General features: G+C 33.3%; 1 protein-coding gene across 1 annotated transcript; it reads right to left on the bottom strand.

Moving 5' to 3' along the window:
- Positions 1–574: 574 nt before the first annotated feature.
- LOC138691221 (uncharacterized) lies at positions 575–16207 on the bottom strand. Its single transcript, XM_069813020.1, has 2 exons — positions 16017–16207; positions 575–2458 (listed from the first exon to the last, which is right to left on the bottom strand). Exons 1-2 carry the CDS (start codon positions 16017–16019, stop codon positions 638–640), a joined length of 1824 nt encoding a protein of 607 aa, XP_069669121.1. The 5' UTR covers positions 16020–16207; the 3' UTR covers positions 575–637.
- Between the last annotated feature and the right edge of the window lie 1127 nt (positions 16208–17334).

Here is a 17334-nt window from a genome sequence, read left to right as displayed (position 1 = left end):
ACAATAAGTATGTGAAAAGAAAATAAAAATGTTGTCATTAAGTTTCAAGGGAATAGAGAATCCATTTGACGCAGCATTACAATAGCGGTGTGGGAGGAGAGGAAAGATCCCTTGTGGCCTGGCTCTGCAACCACTGCAGCGAGATATGGGTTTTAAACAGCGGCAGTTTTCCTCTGCTCCCCTTCACCTCTCTACCCCCTGACCGAGCAAGACACACTCCCTATGAGCTGACCACCCTGCAGATCCCAGGACGACTTTGAATGCAGTGTCAATTCCAATACAGTCGACGCGCAAAAAGATTATGCATAAGATAATAGCACATATTCCCGGCCATATGAAATATAAAGCAATTTATCAATAAAAGCTGTAACAATTCTTCTAAAAATTAAGATAAATATTATTTTTATTTTCCTGTCAAATCAGGGAGTGCTGCAGCTCCGCAGCTCTTATGGAAGAGCCGCCCCTGTAGTAAGGTGTTTGTTCATACTGTATTTGGTATTAAGGAGTCAAATAGGGTGTGTGTTCTGAAATTTAGTTTTGTATTGATGGTGTGTTGTGTATGACATTAAATTAAGTAAAACTGGAGTTTTATTTATCAAGAAATACTGTTTATTTATTATATGATTACAAACTAAGTTTACTTACAGCAGGGAATATACATGTTGAAGTATTTCCTGTAACACTTACTCATAATATACAGCGCAACAGGATTCAAACAACAATTCAAGCTTCTGAGACAGAATGAGAACGTGTTAAGGCTGCTCAGAGTAAAGCCCGAAAAGGTAATGCCTAGTTCACGAGTGAGGAACATCAAGAGAAAATAAGGCAGATATGCAATGAAGTAAAGTATAACCAGCGTAAACAAGACTTTTGAAGTAACTACGCGATCGTGCTTCATCTGTTTCATTCGAGGTGTTCCCTCTCCCGGCATCTTTTGGACACTTCTCTTAATATAGAGGGCAGTTGGTGCTGAGAATGTAGCCAGAAGCACTATGGGGATGACGCAGAACGTGCACAGGTCGATTGTGGTTATTGTTCCGAAACTATGATATCTAACCTCAAGACAAAGATCTAATATCACATCACCGGCTATGGCATGAGGGACAGCTGTGATACACCCTACCAACCAGACGATGGATAACATCATGATGGCCTTCGTTTTGTTTTGTAGCAGATTCTTTCTGCTTCCTGGAACATCCCTCACAGCCAGGAATCTCTGAACACTGAGCATGACTACAGAATACGTACTGACACCTATACTCATGTACTGGATAAAGAAGAATAGCTTGCACGCTTTTACACCAAGCTGCCAACGGTAGAGAAGCCGAATATTGTCCAGAATGACACCAAAAAGAATGGCGAAACAATCGATAACAGCTAAGTTTATCAACATAAGATTAGCCAGTGTTCTCATTTCTTTATGCCTGATAAAAATTAAGAGAAGAAGAGTGTTTCCTATTACACTAAAGGAGGACACAGTTCCACTAACGATAGGTTTCACCAGAAGTTGAAATGTATCTGTTTTCTTGAAGTCGTAGAAAGCACACTGAATTATTTCAACAAGCTTTCTTTGTTCACTTACTTCATTCTCCCAATACCTTAAGTCAACTAAGTCAGATGTTTCTTGAGTTATCATTATATTGGACAGATTACCTAGTTCTATTTCCTCAGATAGATTCCCAATTTTTACAATATACTTTTCCATAATATTCAACAATGAGGTCTGTTCTTTGTAAAAGGTTTCCCATACTTTCGTCTTGTTGAAGTGATCGAATACGTTGTATTTATTTACGAACGAATTACGTAAAAATACCATTTTGTCGGTATCGTCCACGAGATCTTTAAATTGTTGTACTATACAGATGATAGATGTCACATATTTTATACTGTCTTCATAAGGCTTCAAATCCAGGATAGTCCCGTTTGTAATATCTTCATCTGTAGACTTCAGTTCACCTATGAATTTCGTGCATTTCTGAACATAGTCTTGTAACGAATTAATAGTGTCATTCACTATAGAACTGTTGTCAGCACACACGAATATCATCACTGACCTGATAGCTTCCTGGAAATCGTATCGTACTTCATTGGCCATTGTCGTTAGTTCCTGATGACGCTCTTCATATATCATGTCCTCGTAATATTCGTCATAGTCGGCATTTTCAACGTCTTCAGTGCAATTTACGTGAAATTTAGAGATGTCCATAGCAAAGAAAGCTTTTGTGAGGGTGCGATTTTCTCTAAATTCGTAATAGTCTGTGAACGACGTGTTGTCATCTTCTGTTTCTGTCTGGCTTTCAACAAAATCTGAAGGTTTCGTGGTCGTCTGAATAGTCTCCTCTGCAGTAGCGGTATATGCGTACGTCGTGGAGTCAGGTTGACGCACTGTGGTGGCTCCAATATAGGGGAAGCAACACCTCATCACCGCCAGCAACACGTAAACTCTGTGCCTGAACATCTGGAAACAAAAAGTGATAGAAAATTTAAAGATAGCTGTGTAACGTCTATACAGTAATAATCGTTGTTTAGTCAACTATCCGAATACAGGTTTGAACTTCATAAGTGACACCAATAAGGTATCACTCATGAGGCAACTAATCCAGAAGGTAATGAGTTAGGATGGCCAGTTCCTCTCCCCCTCCATTGCATACATCGCTGACAGCTACACATTACACTACTCAGATTTCAGCTGCATACAAACAATTGTTCTTCCTCTGACACATATCGTCAAGTGAGATGTATTGCCTGATAATAGATGTGTATATCAGCCAGAACCTCAATCCAGTGGCGGTGCGTCAATAAGAGCACAAGAGCACGTGAACACCTTGTTTCCATTAATGCACGACTAGTTTTATTATTTGATACCGTATTGACGTAGTGGGGATGTATAATATCGGAATCGAGTATTTTAAACTTCCCGCATCTTGCATAAACTTCTTATGTAAACTTGGCAACATCCGTTCACGTACAAGCCGTGCTCTTTTCAACAAGGTTACAGAAATTTCACGCATGCGCGGGAGAAAATTGTCTTTCGCTGGCCTCTTATGACTCGTCAAGAGCACAAAGCATTAAGTGATCAGTGAATCTATCCTACAGATGTCAGGTGCTCCGATGCGTATCGTTTCGTGCTATATCTCGAGAAAATTTAATAAGTCTGTATTTTAGCCAGCAGATGTCAGCATCTCATTGTCGGAACGTTTACTTTATGTTTATGTGTGTACAGTGCTGCTACGAGAGTGTAATTTGTGAATTACTATACTTCAGTGTCGGCTGAATGTGATGGTGATATGAATTTAAATATATGTATTATTTCAGAATAATATTTACTGGCATGTATTTATAGTAATCAATCCATGCGAATGGGATTACAGTACTGGTATAGGGCATAGTGTATCAGTATGTTGTGAATCAATATAGAGTATATAACTGAACACACGCTTTTGTAAATTGTTTTTTGTATTAATTTTTAACAGACGTAAACAATGAACTCCGTTCAAGTAATTTTGAAGAGTAAAGAACTGGGTAAACTGGCTTTCCAGGAAAAACTGGAAATAAAAACATTAGGTTTCATTATTATTATTATTATTATTATTATTATTATTATTATTATTATTATTATTATTATTATTATTATTATTATTATTATTATTATATGTTGTTTTGAATTTATATACGGTTTTTTCGACAGTGAAACATTGGAATCATGACATTTCATATTAGGCTAAAAACGTACGATTTCAAATTCTCTTCGATTTTGGAACACAAAATTGTGAACACACATAATATTTTATCACGAGCCGCCACTGCCTAAATCAGAGGTAATATAGGAGTTAGGATAATAAAATTAAGGTGAATAAATGTAATTTGGTGTAAGATTTAATTTTCTCTAATGAACGGACTGAAATAAGTTATGAATAACAACAGTATACACAAACAAAACTGTCAATAGCTTAATTACAAATAGGTATCGTATAACCCCAACTGCATATAGGCCTGTCATAAAATACAAGTCTTGTGTTTAGTAAAATAATATATATATATATATATATATATATATATATATATATATATATATATATATATAGTCTATAGATCATTAATCACTTTCATGTTGAAATTATTCATCAACTTTCTCAGTTAGCTACTACGAAGTCATTAAAAACGAAATTTTAACCATATTTAATAAATTTGTCGCCCGCTATGTTTTCTGCAACCGTACCATTATATTACCACGGTCCAGTATATACAGTCACGAAGCTCAATACGTAGGAAATATGCATCCATTTACAGTTGAAGTTGCTAGTAGCTAGCCACTAGGATCGCTACTATCGCCTCATCACAGACCCTTTCCACAGACGACAAAATTCGAGTATGTTATACTTTAGATATTGTGTTCTTTTGAAAAAAAATTAACACCTTCCTTCCATTATTGAAATGCTATTAAATACATAAGGTTTATTTCTTATTTTCTTAAGCCTATATTAAATTTCACTATAAACTCGAAGATGAAAGAAATGGTAATAATATTGTTTTTGTGTGTTTACGCAAAACGAACTGAAATTTAATATAAGCTTGAATGAGTGTGGCGATAATGAACTATGAAACTAATAAAGTATTAATTTGCTGTTACCATTACAACAATAAAATAATAATAGTAATAATAGTAATAATAATAATAATAATAATAATAATTTTTATTTTTTATTTTATTTATTTATTTATTTATTTATTTATTTATTTAATGTGCTGTACAACAGCCAGTGGCCAATTACAGTTCAGCACAAATATAACAAAAACATAAAACAAAAATAATTATTACACATAAATATAATTACAATTAATTACAATAATGAAGCTGAATGGATAACTAAGAATACTATGAGACAATGATAATTGAGTACAATGCCTAAAAGAATACATAAATGATAAATCGTTGCCAAGAGCAAACTAAGTCTATACATTGAAGGGATCGAATTCGCTGCCATGCATGTTGGCATTTTTAATGCATCTGGAGACTGGTGTAAGAAATTTCGAATTTCTAATATAGAAAAGTTTGTGGGCTCTCATATCTTTTGTTGGAATACGTAAGGTAATATTGTTTAAGAAAGAGTCACAGGATATATCACCTTTGAGAACTTTACAAAAGAACAGATAATCTAGCTCATGGCGTCTAGCATATAGAATAATAATAATAATAATAATAATAATAATAATAATAATAATAATAATAATAATAATAATAATAATAATAATGGGAATATGAATTAAAGAGTGTGACATGTGTAACAGCACTTGTAGTGTAGGCCTAGTTAACAAATTAGGATCAGGTTAAGCAATAATAATCACACCAGAATTGAAAATAAAACATGATGAATTAATTTTATTGCAACGGACTTAACTTTCTATGTCTCTAATAAAATAATACATAAAAATAATAATACAATGAGTACAATAAAAAAACAAATATATCCATTGAAAGTAGTAGACCTAATGATGATTTCTCTAGCAATTTCAGCAGCCTAGGTGATAGAACTTCCAATACCTAGTGTTCTCTCTATTCGACTGAAGCATTTCATCGTGAAATTTCATTATATACTGTAGTGCAATCTAACACTGACAAATATCTTCAAAAGCAACAGTTTTAGTTTTTTCACAACACTCTTGTGGAAAACCAGGTATATCGAGAAAAGCTTTAACAAATTAATGATCCAGATTTAAGTTTATGAGCACTGCCATGAACACATTAGATATTTGATTTCCGCAACCCATAAGAAATGCATATAATTTATTATTAAACCTATAACCACATTAATTCTCTCTTAAAAGCAATCTAATTCAGTTAAGCAATATATTGAGAGTCTCTGGTGTTAAATAGGCCTACTTTGAACCTATACACTTCAACTTTACTTTATGTGAAATAATCTTACAAAATAATGTCTCCTTGTCTCATATTATTATTTCAAACATTCAAATATTTAGTTATTAACATTTATCACAACCGGTAACGAACATTTCACAGTTTACACAACTTGTATTTACAAGCAACAATGCAAAATAGTACCAGCACAGTCTATTGTTCCTAGTACTCCTAGTAGCTAGCCGCTTGGAGCACTGTAATCTCAAGAAATCACCTTAAGCTTCGTGACTGTATGTATTAAAAAACTGAAATTCGATTTAGTGATTTTTAAAAAATAATATTTTACATTACTAGCTTGTATTCTTTTAAATTTAAAGATGCAACATTAGAATAAAATAAATATGCACAAGTACTGAAAATTTGCATGTTGCACTTCATTATACATTATTGGCTACTAGTAGATTTTAGTTTCCCCGCGACGCTCCAGATAAAGACCGATGACGCACCAGGGCGTCGCGACGCACAGTTTGAGAACCCCTATACTAGACTGTGATATTTCGCTGATGTAGCAACGTTGCCAAGTGTATGAACATAGCTAGTTAATTTAAGGTGGTGTTCTTTCATTTTATCGACAAATAAATGCAGCCGTTTATTAAAAACAGGAAGTTATTATTATTATTATTATTATTATTATTATTATTATTATTATTACACCCAAACAGCACTTAATTTTTTATAATAGGCCTAGACTAGAATAACTCTTCTCGGGTTCTCAGCCAGGTGAGTTGGAGATTAGCTTCCAAGCTTTCGACGGCTAGCTCTGCCATCTTCTTCTGTCCCTGAAGAAGATGGCAGAGCTAGCCGTCAAAAGCTTGGAAGCTAATCTCCAACTCATCTGGCTGAGAACCCGAGAAGAGTTATTCTATATCAAACGCCGGGAAAGCCTCAAGTCAGGCCTAGACTATTTCTTAATGGCGAAATGTCACAACAGAGCATTACACGTTTATTCCGCACGGGAATTTCAGTTGGAGAGCAGTAAACGTATAGTGAGATGTTGTTCATTGCGTGAATGATTTCTAGTCAATTAACAACAGTTCCACCAACTTCTTCGACGAAACTTTCTCAGAATTGTTAACAGGTAAGTTCAATATTTTCTAATTCACGTGACAAAATAACATATGTTTTTAAAACAGGATGTAATTTAAAAAATACTAAGAATGAAATTCAAATATTTGAAAGTAATACCACAAATTGCTATATTAGTAAAGTCGTCTTCTGTCTTTGGTTTGGCTCGACAAATAAACCTATGACGTAGAAACAAATGCCGGAAGGTACCGATTCAGAATTGTGCAATGGGTATAAACACTCGTAAATGTTGTTATTGTTATTTATACATCTGTATGTGAGCAATGTCACTTTTGTATTAATTTCCTATAGGTCCACATGTATTGTGCACGTGCCTGTTTGTGTCCATGTCAAAGCACGACTGAATAACATTATTTTTTAAATATATTCCTAACTCCCCCATGGATTATTATAATAAATTCTTCCAAGTAGATTATGTATATAATATGCGGAATACCCTTGTGTATAGGATGCACTCGTTGACAGGAGTGGTCGGTCCTTACTGACCACAGGGGCGTAGCCACCAATATTTCGTTATTAAATTTAAAAATTCATACTTTTTGTTTAAGAAAGTGTACTGGATTAACCGTCCAGTATTCGCGCGGCGTACATTTGTAATTCACTGCTGATTGTTACGTCATCACATCTCTGCTTTCAATGCTGATAGCGTGAAATTTTCAATACCTTCCTGTTATAGTTTAGTTCTAATGTCTGGAGTGTTTGGATGCAATCGTGAGTTTTTATGTGTAGCAATATATGTTTTGAGAGTGGATTACAAATGTAAACCCGCGCTAGTGATTATTCCAGTGTTTTTAAAGAGATGAGAATACAAGAGCATATTTTTTTATCCGATTTCCTTATTTGTAATTTGATTTATTTCTAAAAACCATTCAGAAGACTTTTTACACGTAGGCTATTTTCTATTGTTGCAGTTGTTATTTTATTTTGCAATATAAATGATTACGTGGACATATTTGATAATACTGAACAATGACTTCTTATATGAAATAGACATGTACTTGAATCCAGTAGTGACAAATTTAGGAGTAGGAGATAATAACTCTATAATATTAAAATGGATTTGAGGGAGGTGGGATATGATGATAGAGAATGGATTAATTTTGCTCAGGATAGGGACCAATGGCGGACTTATGTGAGGGCGGCAATGAACCTCCGGGTTCCTTAAAAGCAAGTAAGTAAGTAAGATAATAACTCTAGAGTGTAGTTTACAATAACTAACAGTTAAGTCTATACCTATAATAATAACAATAGAGTTTTTAAATACATTCTTTGCATCATAATATCACTCATTATATTATATTGACATCACTGAGTCGACCTGGTTGGCAAGTTGGTATAGCGCTGGCCTTCTATGCCATGCCTAAGGTTGCGGGTTCGATCCCGGGCCAGGTCGATGGCATTTAAGTGTACTTAAATGCGACAGGCTCATGTCAGTAGATTTACCGGTATGTAAAAGAACTCCTGCGGGACAAAATTCCGGCGACGCTGATATAACCTCTGCAGTTGCGAGCATCGTTAAATAAAACAAAACATTTTTTGACATCACTGATTTAAATACTAAAGTTCAGAGTTACACTGTTTTATCACAAACATTTTAATGGAATCAGTAATATTATATATATATATATATATACTGTAAGTAATATTACTATATTAGTATATTATATTAGTATTGTATTGGCGAAACATTGCGTATACGTAGGCACCATGCAATTAGAACTAAACTGGCCGATGCCCTCAGAAAACTAAAATACACCGTCTATGAAGAAGTCCACGGAACCGCCGACAATGGCAGTAACAGACGAATTGACATAATCGCCATTAGCGAATCCCTGCCTCAGGGTATGATAATCGACCCCACCATCAGGTTTGAAACGTATAAAGGACAGCCCGAAACGTACATGAGGAGAAACGAGCAATCTACGTTCCAACCATCCCGTATTATAAAGATAAATACCAACTTCACGATATCATTGTTACGGGATTAATGTTTGGAGCAAGAGGAACGATACCCAACTTCTCTTCTCAATTCTGTAAGACCCTGGGACTGCACAAATCTTTTCTGAATGAACTGGCCCTCCTCATAATTACAGTCAGTCAAACTTTTACGAAACCACCTATATGGACTCTAATTCAGTGTACTGAAAAAACTAACGCAACATTATCTTTTTTCTTTCTCTTATTAGCTTTCATTGCTTCTTTACTTGTAACTTTTTTTATTCTGTAAATTGCCATTGTTTGTTTGTTTGTGTACTTGTTTACTTTTTTCTCACTCTGTTATCTTCCATCATTTATGTTGTTTTGTATGCTTTGTCTAATGGCAGCCTCTAATTTGAGGAAGCACAATAAAATAAAAATAAATGCATATTCATACGCGCAAAAGAATTGATTATTAAAGAAAAAGAGATGCATTACAAAATAAATATAATACGCGGGAGTAGTGGTATCACAGTTATTGCGGGAGTACTGAAGGTTAATATTTTTTTTAGTTAATCTATTGAGGAGGTATATAAAGTAATATCTATTGATATAAACTACAAACAGCATACAAATTACAAAGTATGAGGGGCTTTCTGTATGAGGTAGGGGACGCTAGATAGTCAGAGCTCATCTTTCGACATGCTACGCATTAGAGGTCAAAGCTCCCTGCTACAGGCTGACGGGATGTTGTGGGGCAGTCTGCCGTGGCTCTGAATGACCTGCAGCGGCAATATTGCAGGATCGACTTCAGCACACACGAACACGTGTGCATGAAATTTCGGATTTTACTACAGAAACGTCCAAAATTCCGGAGTTTCCTATTGGCTCCATATTATATACTAGATTCTTTACGAAGAATAAAAACCCAAAAAGAGCTCCTGATATCTACACCCCGGATTTATATGCATTTATAATGATAGCTTGAAATATGCATAAAACATGCCCAATAAAATCTTAAAATACGCATTATAATAGGCAATATAAATTTATAAAAATAACAACTTGTAAATATTTTTACTTTTAAATGTACAGTAGTGGCAAAAAAAAAACCGGACCGACCCTTGTAGCTGATTTCAGAGTCACAGATTCAAATTTTGCTAATCACAAAACACATCCATCTTGTATAATTAATTGTAACAATGAAATTTATTGCATTTGTTCGATTCTTACCGTGTTTTGTTTCCTTCAGTGCTTCAAACTTACAGACTAAAAAACTTTGAGAGTTTTATTTTCATATGGCATCAATATTACATTTCTACCTCTGTTTTGAGAGACAATAGAAAAAACTTCTCAGTTGAGAATCTCGAGAAGTATTTGGTCATATATTGCAACCAGTAGGTCTAACAGTACCAGTAAATAATGTTGTTTTGTTTGTTTGTTACTTTAAAAAAATTCTTGATCAAGTTTGAACAAATGTAATTCAAAAGTTGTGTGTGTACTGTACCTTTTACTCGTATCTGTTGAAAACTGAAATTTATGTGGTTATATCAAGGCAAATTATATTAGATAAAATGTTAATTGTTACAATAATTTACTGAAACTACAAATAATGTTACATTCTTATAAATTTTGATAAATAGTTTGGTTCTTGAAAAGGTCAGTTTCGCGGTCCATGTTGCCTTAATAAATATATATTTATTTTTTAAGAATAATTGTAAGGATACATTTTTAACGATCGGGCAGTTTTTGCGACCCCTTTCACAGGTTGCAGATAAAATCTAAAAAAACATATTTCACTTATTCCAAAAACCTAAACTGGTCTTTTTAAAATCCTAAAAATCCGGACATTATTCATTAGTTCCTTAGATATTAATTTTCACTTATTTTAATGGTATTAAATTTTGCGTAAATTCAAAACATCCATGACAGCTTTATAATTGTTTTTGCTTTTAAAATTGTTCTGTAAAGGACTTACATTTCATGGTAAAGAAAACTACGCATGGATTTTTAAATTAGAGAATTGGTTCATGAGATAAAAATTTTCTTGTAAATCGTAATTTTTGCTTCATAATTTTCTTTAATTTTTAAAAGTTAAACATTTATACCATGAAAAGTTTTCAGTGAAGAGCTGATTCTATGCACAGCTTTGTGTATTGCAATATACTGAGTATTTTTGCAAAGTTTCATGTAAATCGGAGCAAATGGAAACCGCCAGGAACTTTATTACTGATCAAAAACGTGGTTTTGAGAAAACTTCATTTTTAGTGGGTGTGGTAGGTTTGAAAGAGCTGCACGCAGCAATTTCAAAAAGGGTCGCCAGACCTTAGAGTAGCAGTAGGACAGAATGTTATACAAATGGAGAGTTCGCGGGAAAAACGATGAATGTCACATTTCTGTTAAGGATTAGATAATGATCTAATTGAGTCTATAACTGCAAGATGTAGTGCTGTTTCTATAGAAAATAAAGGAAAGGATTACTGTATTCGTGGTGATAATTCTCCTTTTTACCATTTTTCATAAGATACTTAGATAGATACTTATGACTATTAAGGAACCCGGAGGTTCATTGCCGCCTTCACATAAGCCCGCCATTGGTCCCTATCCTGAACAAGATTAATCCAGTCTCTACAATCATAACCCACCTCCCGCAAATCCATTTTAATATTATCCCCCCAGCCACGGTTCGGCCTCCCCAAAGATCTTTTTCCCTCCGGCCTCCCAACTAACACTCTATATGCATTTCTGGATTCGCCCATGCGTGCTACATGCCCTGCCCATCTGAAACGTCTGGATTTAATGTTCCTAATTATGTCAAGTGAAGAATACAATGCGTGGAGTTCTGCTTTGTGTAACTTTTTTTATTCTCCTACAACATTAAATTTCGTAGTGATCCATTGAATTAGATAATGACATCAACCTTAACAAAACTGTGACATTCATCGTTTTCCCCGCGAACTCTTCAAATGTATAAGGTAGGCCCTAATTATTTATGTAAAAAAAAATTATCATTCTGGCAAAAATTCATTTCTACTGTTCCTTAAAGATTCCAGTAATACTTAACCTTGTAGCCTCGTGGGACAAGGTACGGTCCATAGTAATAACAAAGAGTTATAAATAAAAGGAATTTGCAATGGAACATGCTATTGCAGAATTCTGTGTAGTGTCATTAAAAACGTCTAAATGCTGACTATTGCCATGAATATGGAAGTACAAAAAATTCATATCAACTACGTGGCTTTGAATGTCCCACCATATCGACAAATTTAAACAACTGAAGATGAATATACAAATACACTTAGGGTTAGCGCACACTTGAAACTTAACAGTTGGCTAGCCTGTCGTTTTGTGAAGCATGTAGATCATGAACGACATGACAGTTCACTTCGTGAGCATGCGTACACATACGACTAAATAGAAAATTAATCTATTTAACAATCAAACAACCTCAATCTCATTAAATATAAGATGTGATTTATCTACTCCTTTCTCTGTTATTAATTTTATTATTTTGTCTAATTTCTAGGTTGAATATAGTCAATTGCTGAATACTACCATTTACTTCTTAGAAGAGTTTGTATTTTTAGGGTAAACGTATTACTTGAATTATTTTATATGTCATTATTCAGTCTTGTACAATCATTTTATATTCATTTTAGTTTATTATAATAAATAAATAAATAAATAAATAAATAAATAAATAAATAAATAAATAAATAAGTAAGTAAGTAAGTAAGTAAGTAAGTAAGTAAATAAATAAATAAGTTAATTAATTAATTAATAATTAAATAAATAAATGAACAAGCACACAAATAAATAAATAGGTACATAGGCAAATAAGTAGATAAATACCTAAAGACATAAATAGATAAATAAATGAACCAATGAATGAATGAATGAATGAATGAATAAATAAACAAATAAATAAGTAAATACCTAAATAAATAAGTAAATACGTAAATAAATAAATAAATAAATGAAAAATTAAATAAATAAGTAACTAAATAAATAAGTAAATAAATAAGTAAGTAAATAAATAAATAAATGAACATCAAACAAATAAATAATTAGGTACATAGGCAAATAAGTAGATAAATACCTAAGGACATAAATAGATAAATAAATGAACCAATGAATAAATAAATGAATGAATGAATAAATAAACAAATAAATTACATAAATAAGTAAATACGTAAATAAATAAATAAATTAAATAAGTAACTAAATAAATAAATAAGTAAATAAATAAATAAATAAGTAAATCAATTAGTAAAATAATTAATAATTAATTAAATAAATAAATGAACAAGCAAACAAATAAATAAATAAATAGGTGCATAGGCAAATAAGTAGATAAATATCTAAAGACATAAATAGATAAATAAATGAACCAATGAATGAATAAATGAATAAATAAACAAACAAATAAGAAAATACCTAAATAAATAAGTAAATACGTAAATAAATAAATAAATGAAAAATTAAATAAATAAGTAAATAAATAAATAAGCAAATAAATAGATAAACAAAGAAGTAAGTAAATAAATAAACAAGTTAATAAATGGATAATGTAGTATGTAAATGAATAAATAGGTAAGTAAATGAATAAATAATTAAGTAAATGGATAAGGAAGTGAGTAAATAAACAAGTAAATCAATAAATAAGGAAGTACGTAAATAAATATACAAATAAATATATGGATAAAGAAGTAAGTAAATGAATAAACAAGCAAATAAATGGATAATGCAGTACGTAAATGAGTAAATAGGTAAGTAAATGAATAAATATGTAAATGAATAAGCAAAAAAGTAAATAAACAAGTAAATAAATAATTAATCACATAAGACAAATAAATAAATAAACACCAAAATAAAAAGTAATAAATAATTAATAAATAATAAACAAAGAAATAAATACAAATTGGATAAATAAGCTAGTAAATAAATAATTAAACAAACATACACACAAATAATTAAATAATTAAACAAACATACACAGAAATAAATAAATAAAGAAATAAATTAGTAGGACTAAATAAGTAAATAAATAAATGCCAGTAAATAAATAAGAATTATTTTTTACGAACAAAAGAAGTCAGATTGTCACTTAGCAACAACTGAATACACAAAACGCCGTTTTGCAAGACAATTTGCGAATTGTGTGCTGTGGTTTGAAACATTTGAAAGTGTAACGTCAGTTCAATGTCGCTTTAACCGTGAGTGTGATGGTCGGAGAGATCCGAATTACAAGTCGATAAATTTATGGTGCCGCTTTCCTGAAGAAAGTGGACCACAGATTGATGGCCATAGGCGTGTTCTCGAAACCGAAGCTACTGTTAGCATTGGTATGACAGCAAGCAACTTATCAGCGTTATCTGAAACTACTTCTACCGCAAGCAACGTATTCAGCATCACACGATGGGGATCTCCAAAAACGATTTATATTTGTTTCTCATATCGCAGCTGTAACAGGAAAACAGCATGGGTACGGTGATCTTGCAGGCTGGCGTATCACATTATTAAGCGAAAGAAGTTCCTGAATAGCATTTGACATCAACTGGTGAGATCGTGGTGGCCAGTTACATGGCGTCCAAATTATCCAGACCTGGAGCCATACGATTTCTTCGTTTGGGGTTTTGTGAAGAATGATGTCTATGCACAGGGCTCCAGGGATAGGCCTATTGATTATCTCAAAGCAAAGATTGTCTCAGCTTTGAAAAGAAATACACTGATATGTTAGATTGACATGGGGGGATTAGCCTATGTGAAATGTGCCACGTTGAAGTCTAATGTGGTCATAACTTCCATACTTCTGGAATTTATTTATGGATTACTGAAAAGTAAATAGCGACAGTTCTCATGTTATAGCGTTTTTATTTTTTGTCTTCCCAAAGGAACACTGTTTCCAATTCACTGTGGACTAAAGCAAGGAGAGGCACTATCACCTTTACTTTTTAACCTTGCTCTAGAGTATGCCATTAGGAAAGTCCAAGATAACAGAGAGGGTTTGGAATTGATAGGGTTACATCAGCTGCTTGTCTATGCGGATGACGTGAATATGTTAGGAGAAAATCCACAAACGATTAGGGAAAACACGGGAATTTTACTGGAAGCAAGTAAAGAGATAGATTTGGAAGTAAATCCCTAAAAGACAAAGTATATGATTATGTCTAGTGACGAGAATATTGTACGAAATGGAAATATGAAAATTGGAAATTTATCTTTGGAAGAGGTGGAGAGGTTCAAATATCTTGGAGCAACAGTAACAAATATAAATGACACTCGGGAGAAAATTAAACCCAGAATAAATATGGGAAATGTCTGTTATTATCCGGTTGAGAAGCTTTTGTCATCTAGTCTGGTGTCAAAAAATCTGAAAGTTAGAATTTATAAAACAGTTATATTACCAGTTGTTCTATATGGTTGTGAAACTTGGACTCTCACTTTGAGAGAGGAACAGAGATTAAGGGTGTTTGAGAATAAGGTGCTTAGGAAAATATTTGTGGCTAAGAGGGATGAAGTTACAGGAGAATGGAAAAAGTTACACAACACAGAACTGCACGCATTGTATTCTTCACCTGACATAATTAGGAACATTAAATCCAGACGTTTGAGATGGGCAGGGCATGTAGCACGTTTGGGCGAATCCAGAAATGCATATAGAGTGTTAGTTGGGAGACCGGAGGGAAAAAGACTTTTGTGGAGGGCGAGACGTAGATGGGAAGATAATATTAAAATGGATATGAGGGAGGTGGGATATGATGATAGAGAATGGATTAATCTTTCTCAGGATAGGGACCAATGGCGGGCTTATGTGAGGGCGGCAATGAACCTGCGGGTTCCTTAAAAGCCAGTAAGTAAGTAAGTAAGTAAGTAAGTAAGTAAGCAAAGGAACACTCTGTATGAGGCAATTAAAATATTTACTTTCGCATGTCAAGTCCAAGGTCTGCCGCTAATGGTGTATGCCACAGACTTTCCAAACATGCATCGCAATATTCAAGAAGAAATCAATACTTTTTCACTCTCTTTGTTTAGAAATGCTAAATAACTTGATAGGATTCTCTATAAAGATATCGTTGGATTGAAATGTACTCACCATTAAATGTCAGCACAGCTTGCAGACGTATTGTCGGAAGTCGGAATAGAGAAGGCCATGAAACCAGTTCGGTATTTTTCTCTCAGGGGCACTTCAAAAGTTCAACACTTTCGTCTTTATCCAACTCATCCAACCTTCTGACAGTGAGATACCAAATATCTTGACAGGCAAATCCATCCTCCGAGGAACCTGTTCGTAGGCATTATGGGAAATTCTCTTCCATGACCTCTCTAATCTTTGTTCATTACTACAAGGTCATATTCTGTTGCACTTCTTTTTTTCTCCATATGTTTGTTGCTATAGCGTAATAATTCTACTGCGTGCAGTTGAATAGCAATTTTAAAAGTATAGGGTCAGTCAAAACTTACTTTCAACTTTTAAAACTTTAAGAATATTATAGGGGAGACTGTTGTACCTTTAGCATAGTGTACCTTTGAACATTTTTTGTTTTTAATTTTTGCTGCTACCTAGAGGACTCAAAATAAAGTAGATTGTAGAGAAAGCCGCTAAGTAGCTCTGGTCGTAGTTTCGGTTTGATTTATTGCAAAGTGTGAGTTCCGTGGACAAAAGAAGTTTTTTAGTACCAAAAGTAAACATTTCGTTCATTGATGTATGTTTTCTAACACAAAACAGATTGCATTTGTTAATATCTTTCAAGTACGGTGTGTTCCCTATCATCTGGTGAGTAATAACATATTTTAATTTCCATGATTTATTTAACTCTCTAGTTTACGGAGCCATATTTGTTTAAACGTGCACCCTCTTGTACCTTTGAACACAAAACATCTTGTACCATGGAACATGTTCCAAATTACACGATACTATCGGTTTTTTTTCTTTTATTTTAAGGTCATGTCACGAAGTAAGTCTGGAATTAAAGAGGTCCCCAATTGATTCGGATGCCTTGAAGAAAGCAGTTGAAGCAGCTATTACTTCTCCAGGAAATAAAATCTCAATCAGAGAAGCCTGCTCTGGTTTATGATTGCAAATACATTTTAGATATGATTGTCAGTTTTTACAGCTATATTCCCTCCTATATTCCATGTGTTCCAACTTACAAGAGTGTATGTTCCAAGGTGCATGATCCTGTTGTACCTTTGAACACATTACATATCCCTTCATTTTATTTTTTCCATCCTTAATAGAGCTGTAAAACAGGAAAATACATACAGGAAGTTGTAAAGGAATCTTCAATAATTATTTCAAGTATTTTTTCATTTAAAAATTTCATTTCCCAAAATTAAAAAAAAAAATAAAATGTGAAAAGTGTTTAAAGGTACAACATCCTCCCCTAATATTTCAAGTAAGGAAAGCAAAG

Source organism: Periplaneta americana, chromosome 2 (genome assembly GCF_040183065.1).
Source record: "Periplaneta americana isolate PAMFEO1 chromosome 2, P.americana_PAMFEO1_priV1, whole genome shotgun sequence".
NCBI classification, from domain to species: Eukaryota; Metazoa; Arthropoda; class Insecta; order Blattodea; family Blattidae; genus Periplaneta; species Periplaneta americana.
Note: the sequence above shows the minus strand (reverse complement) of the source record. Positions and strands in the feature narration are given on the sequence as shown.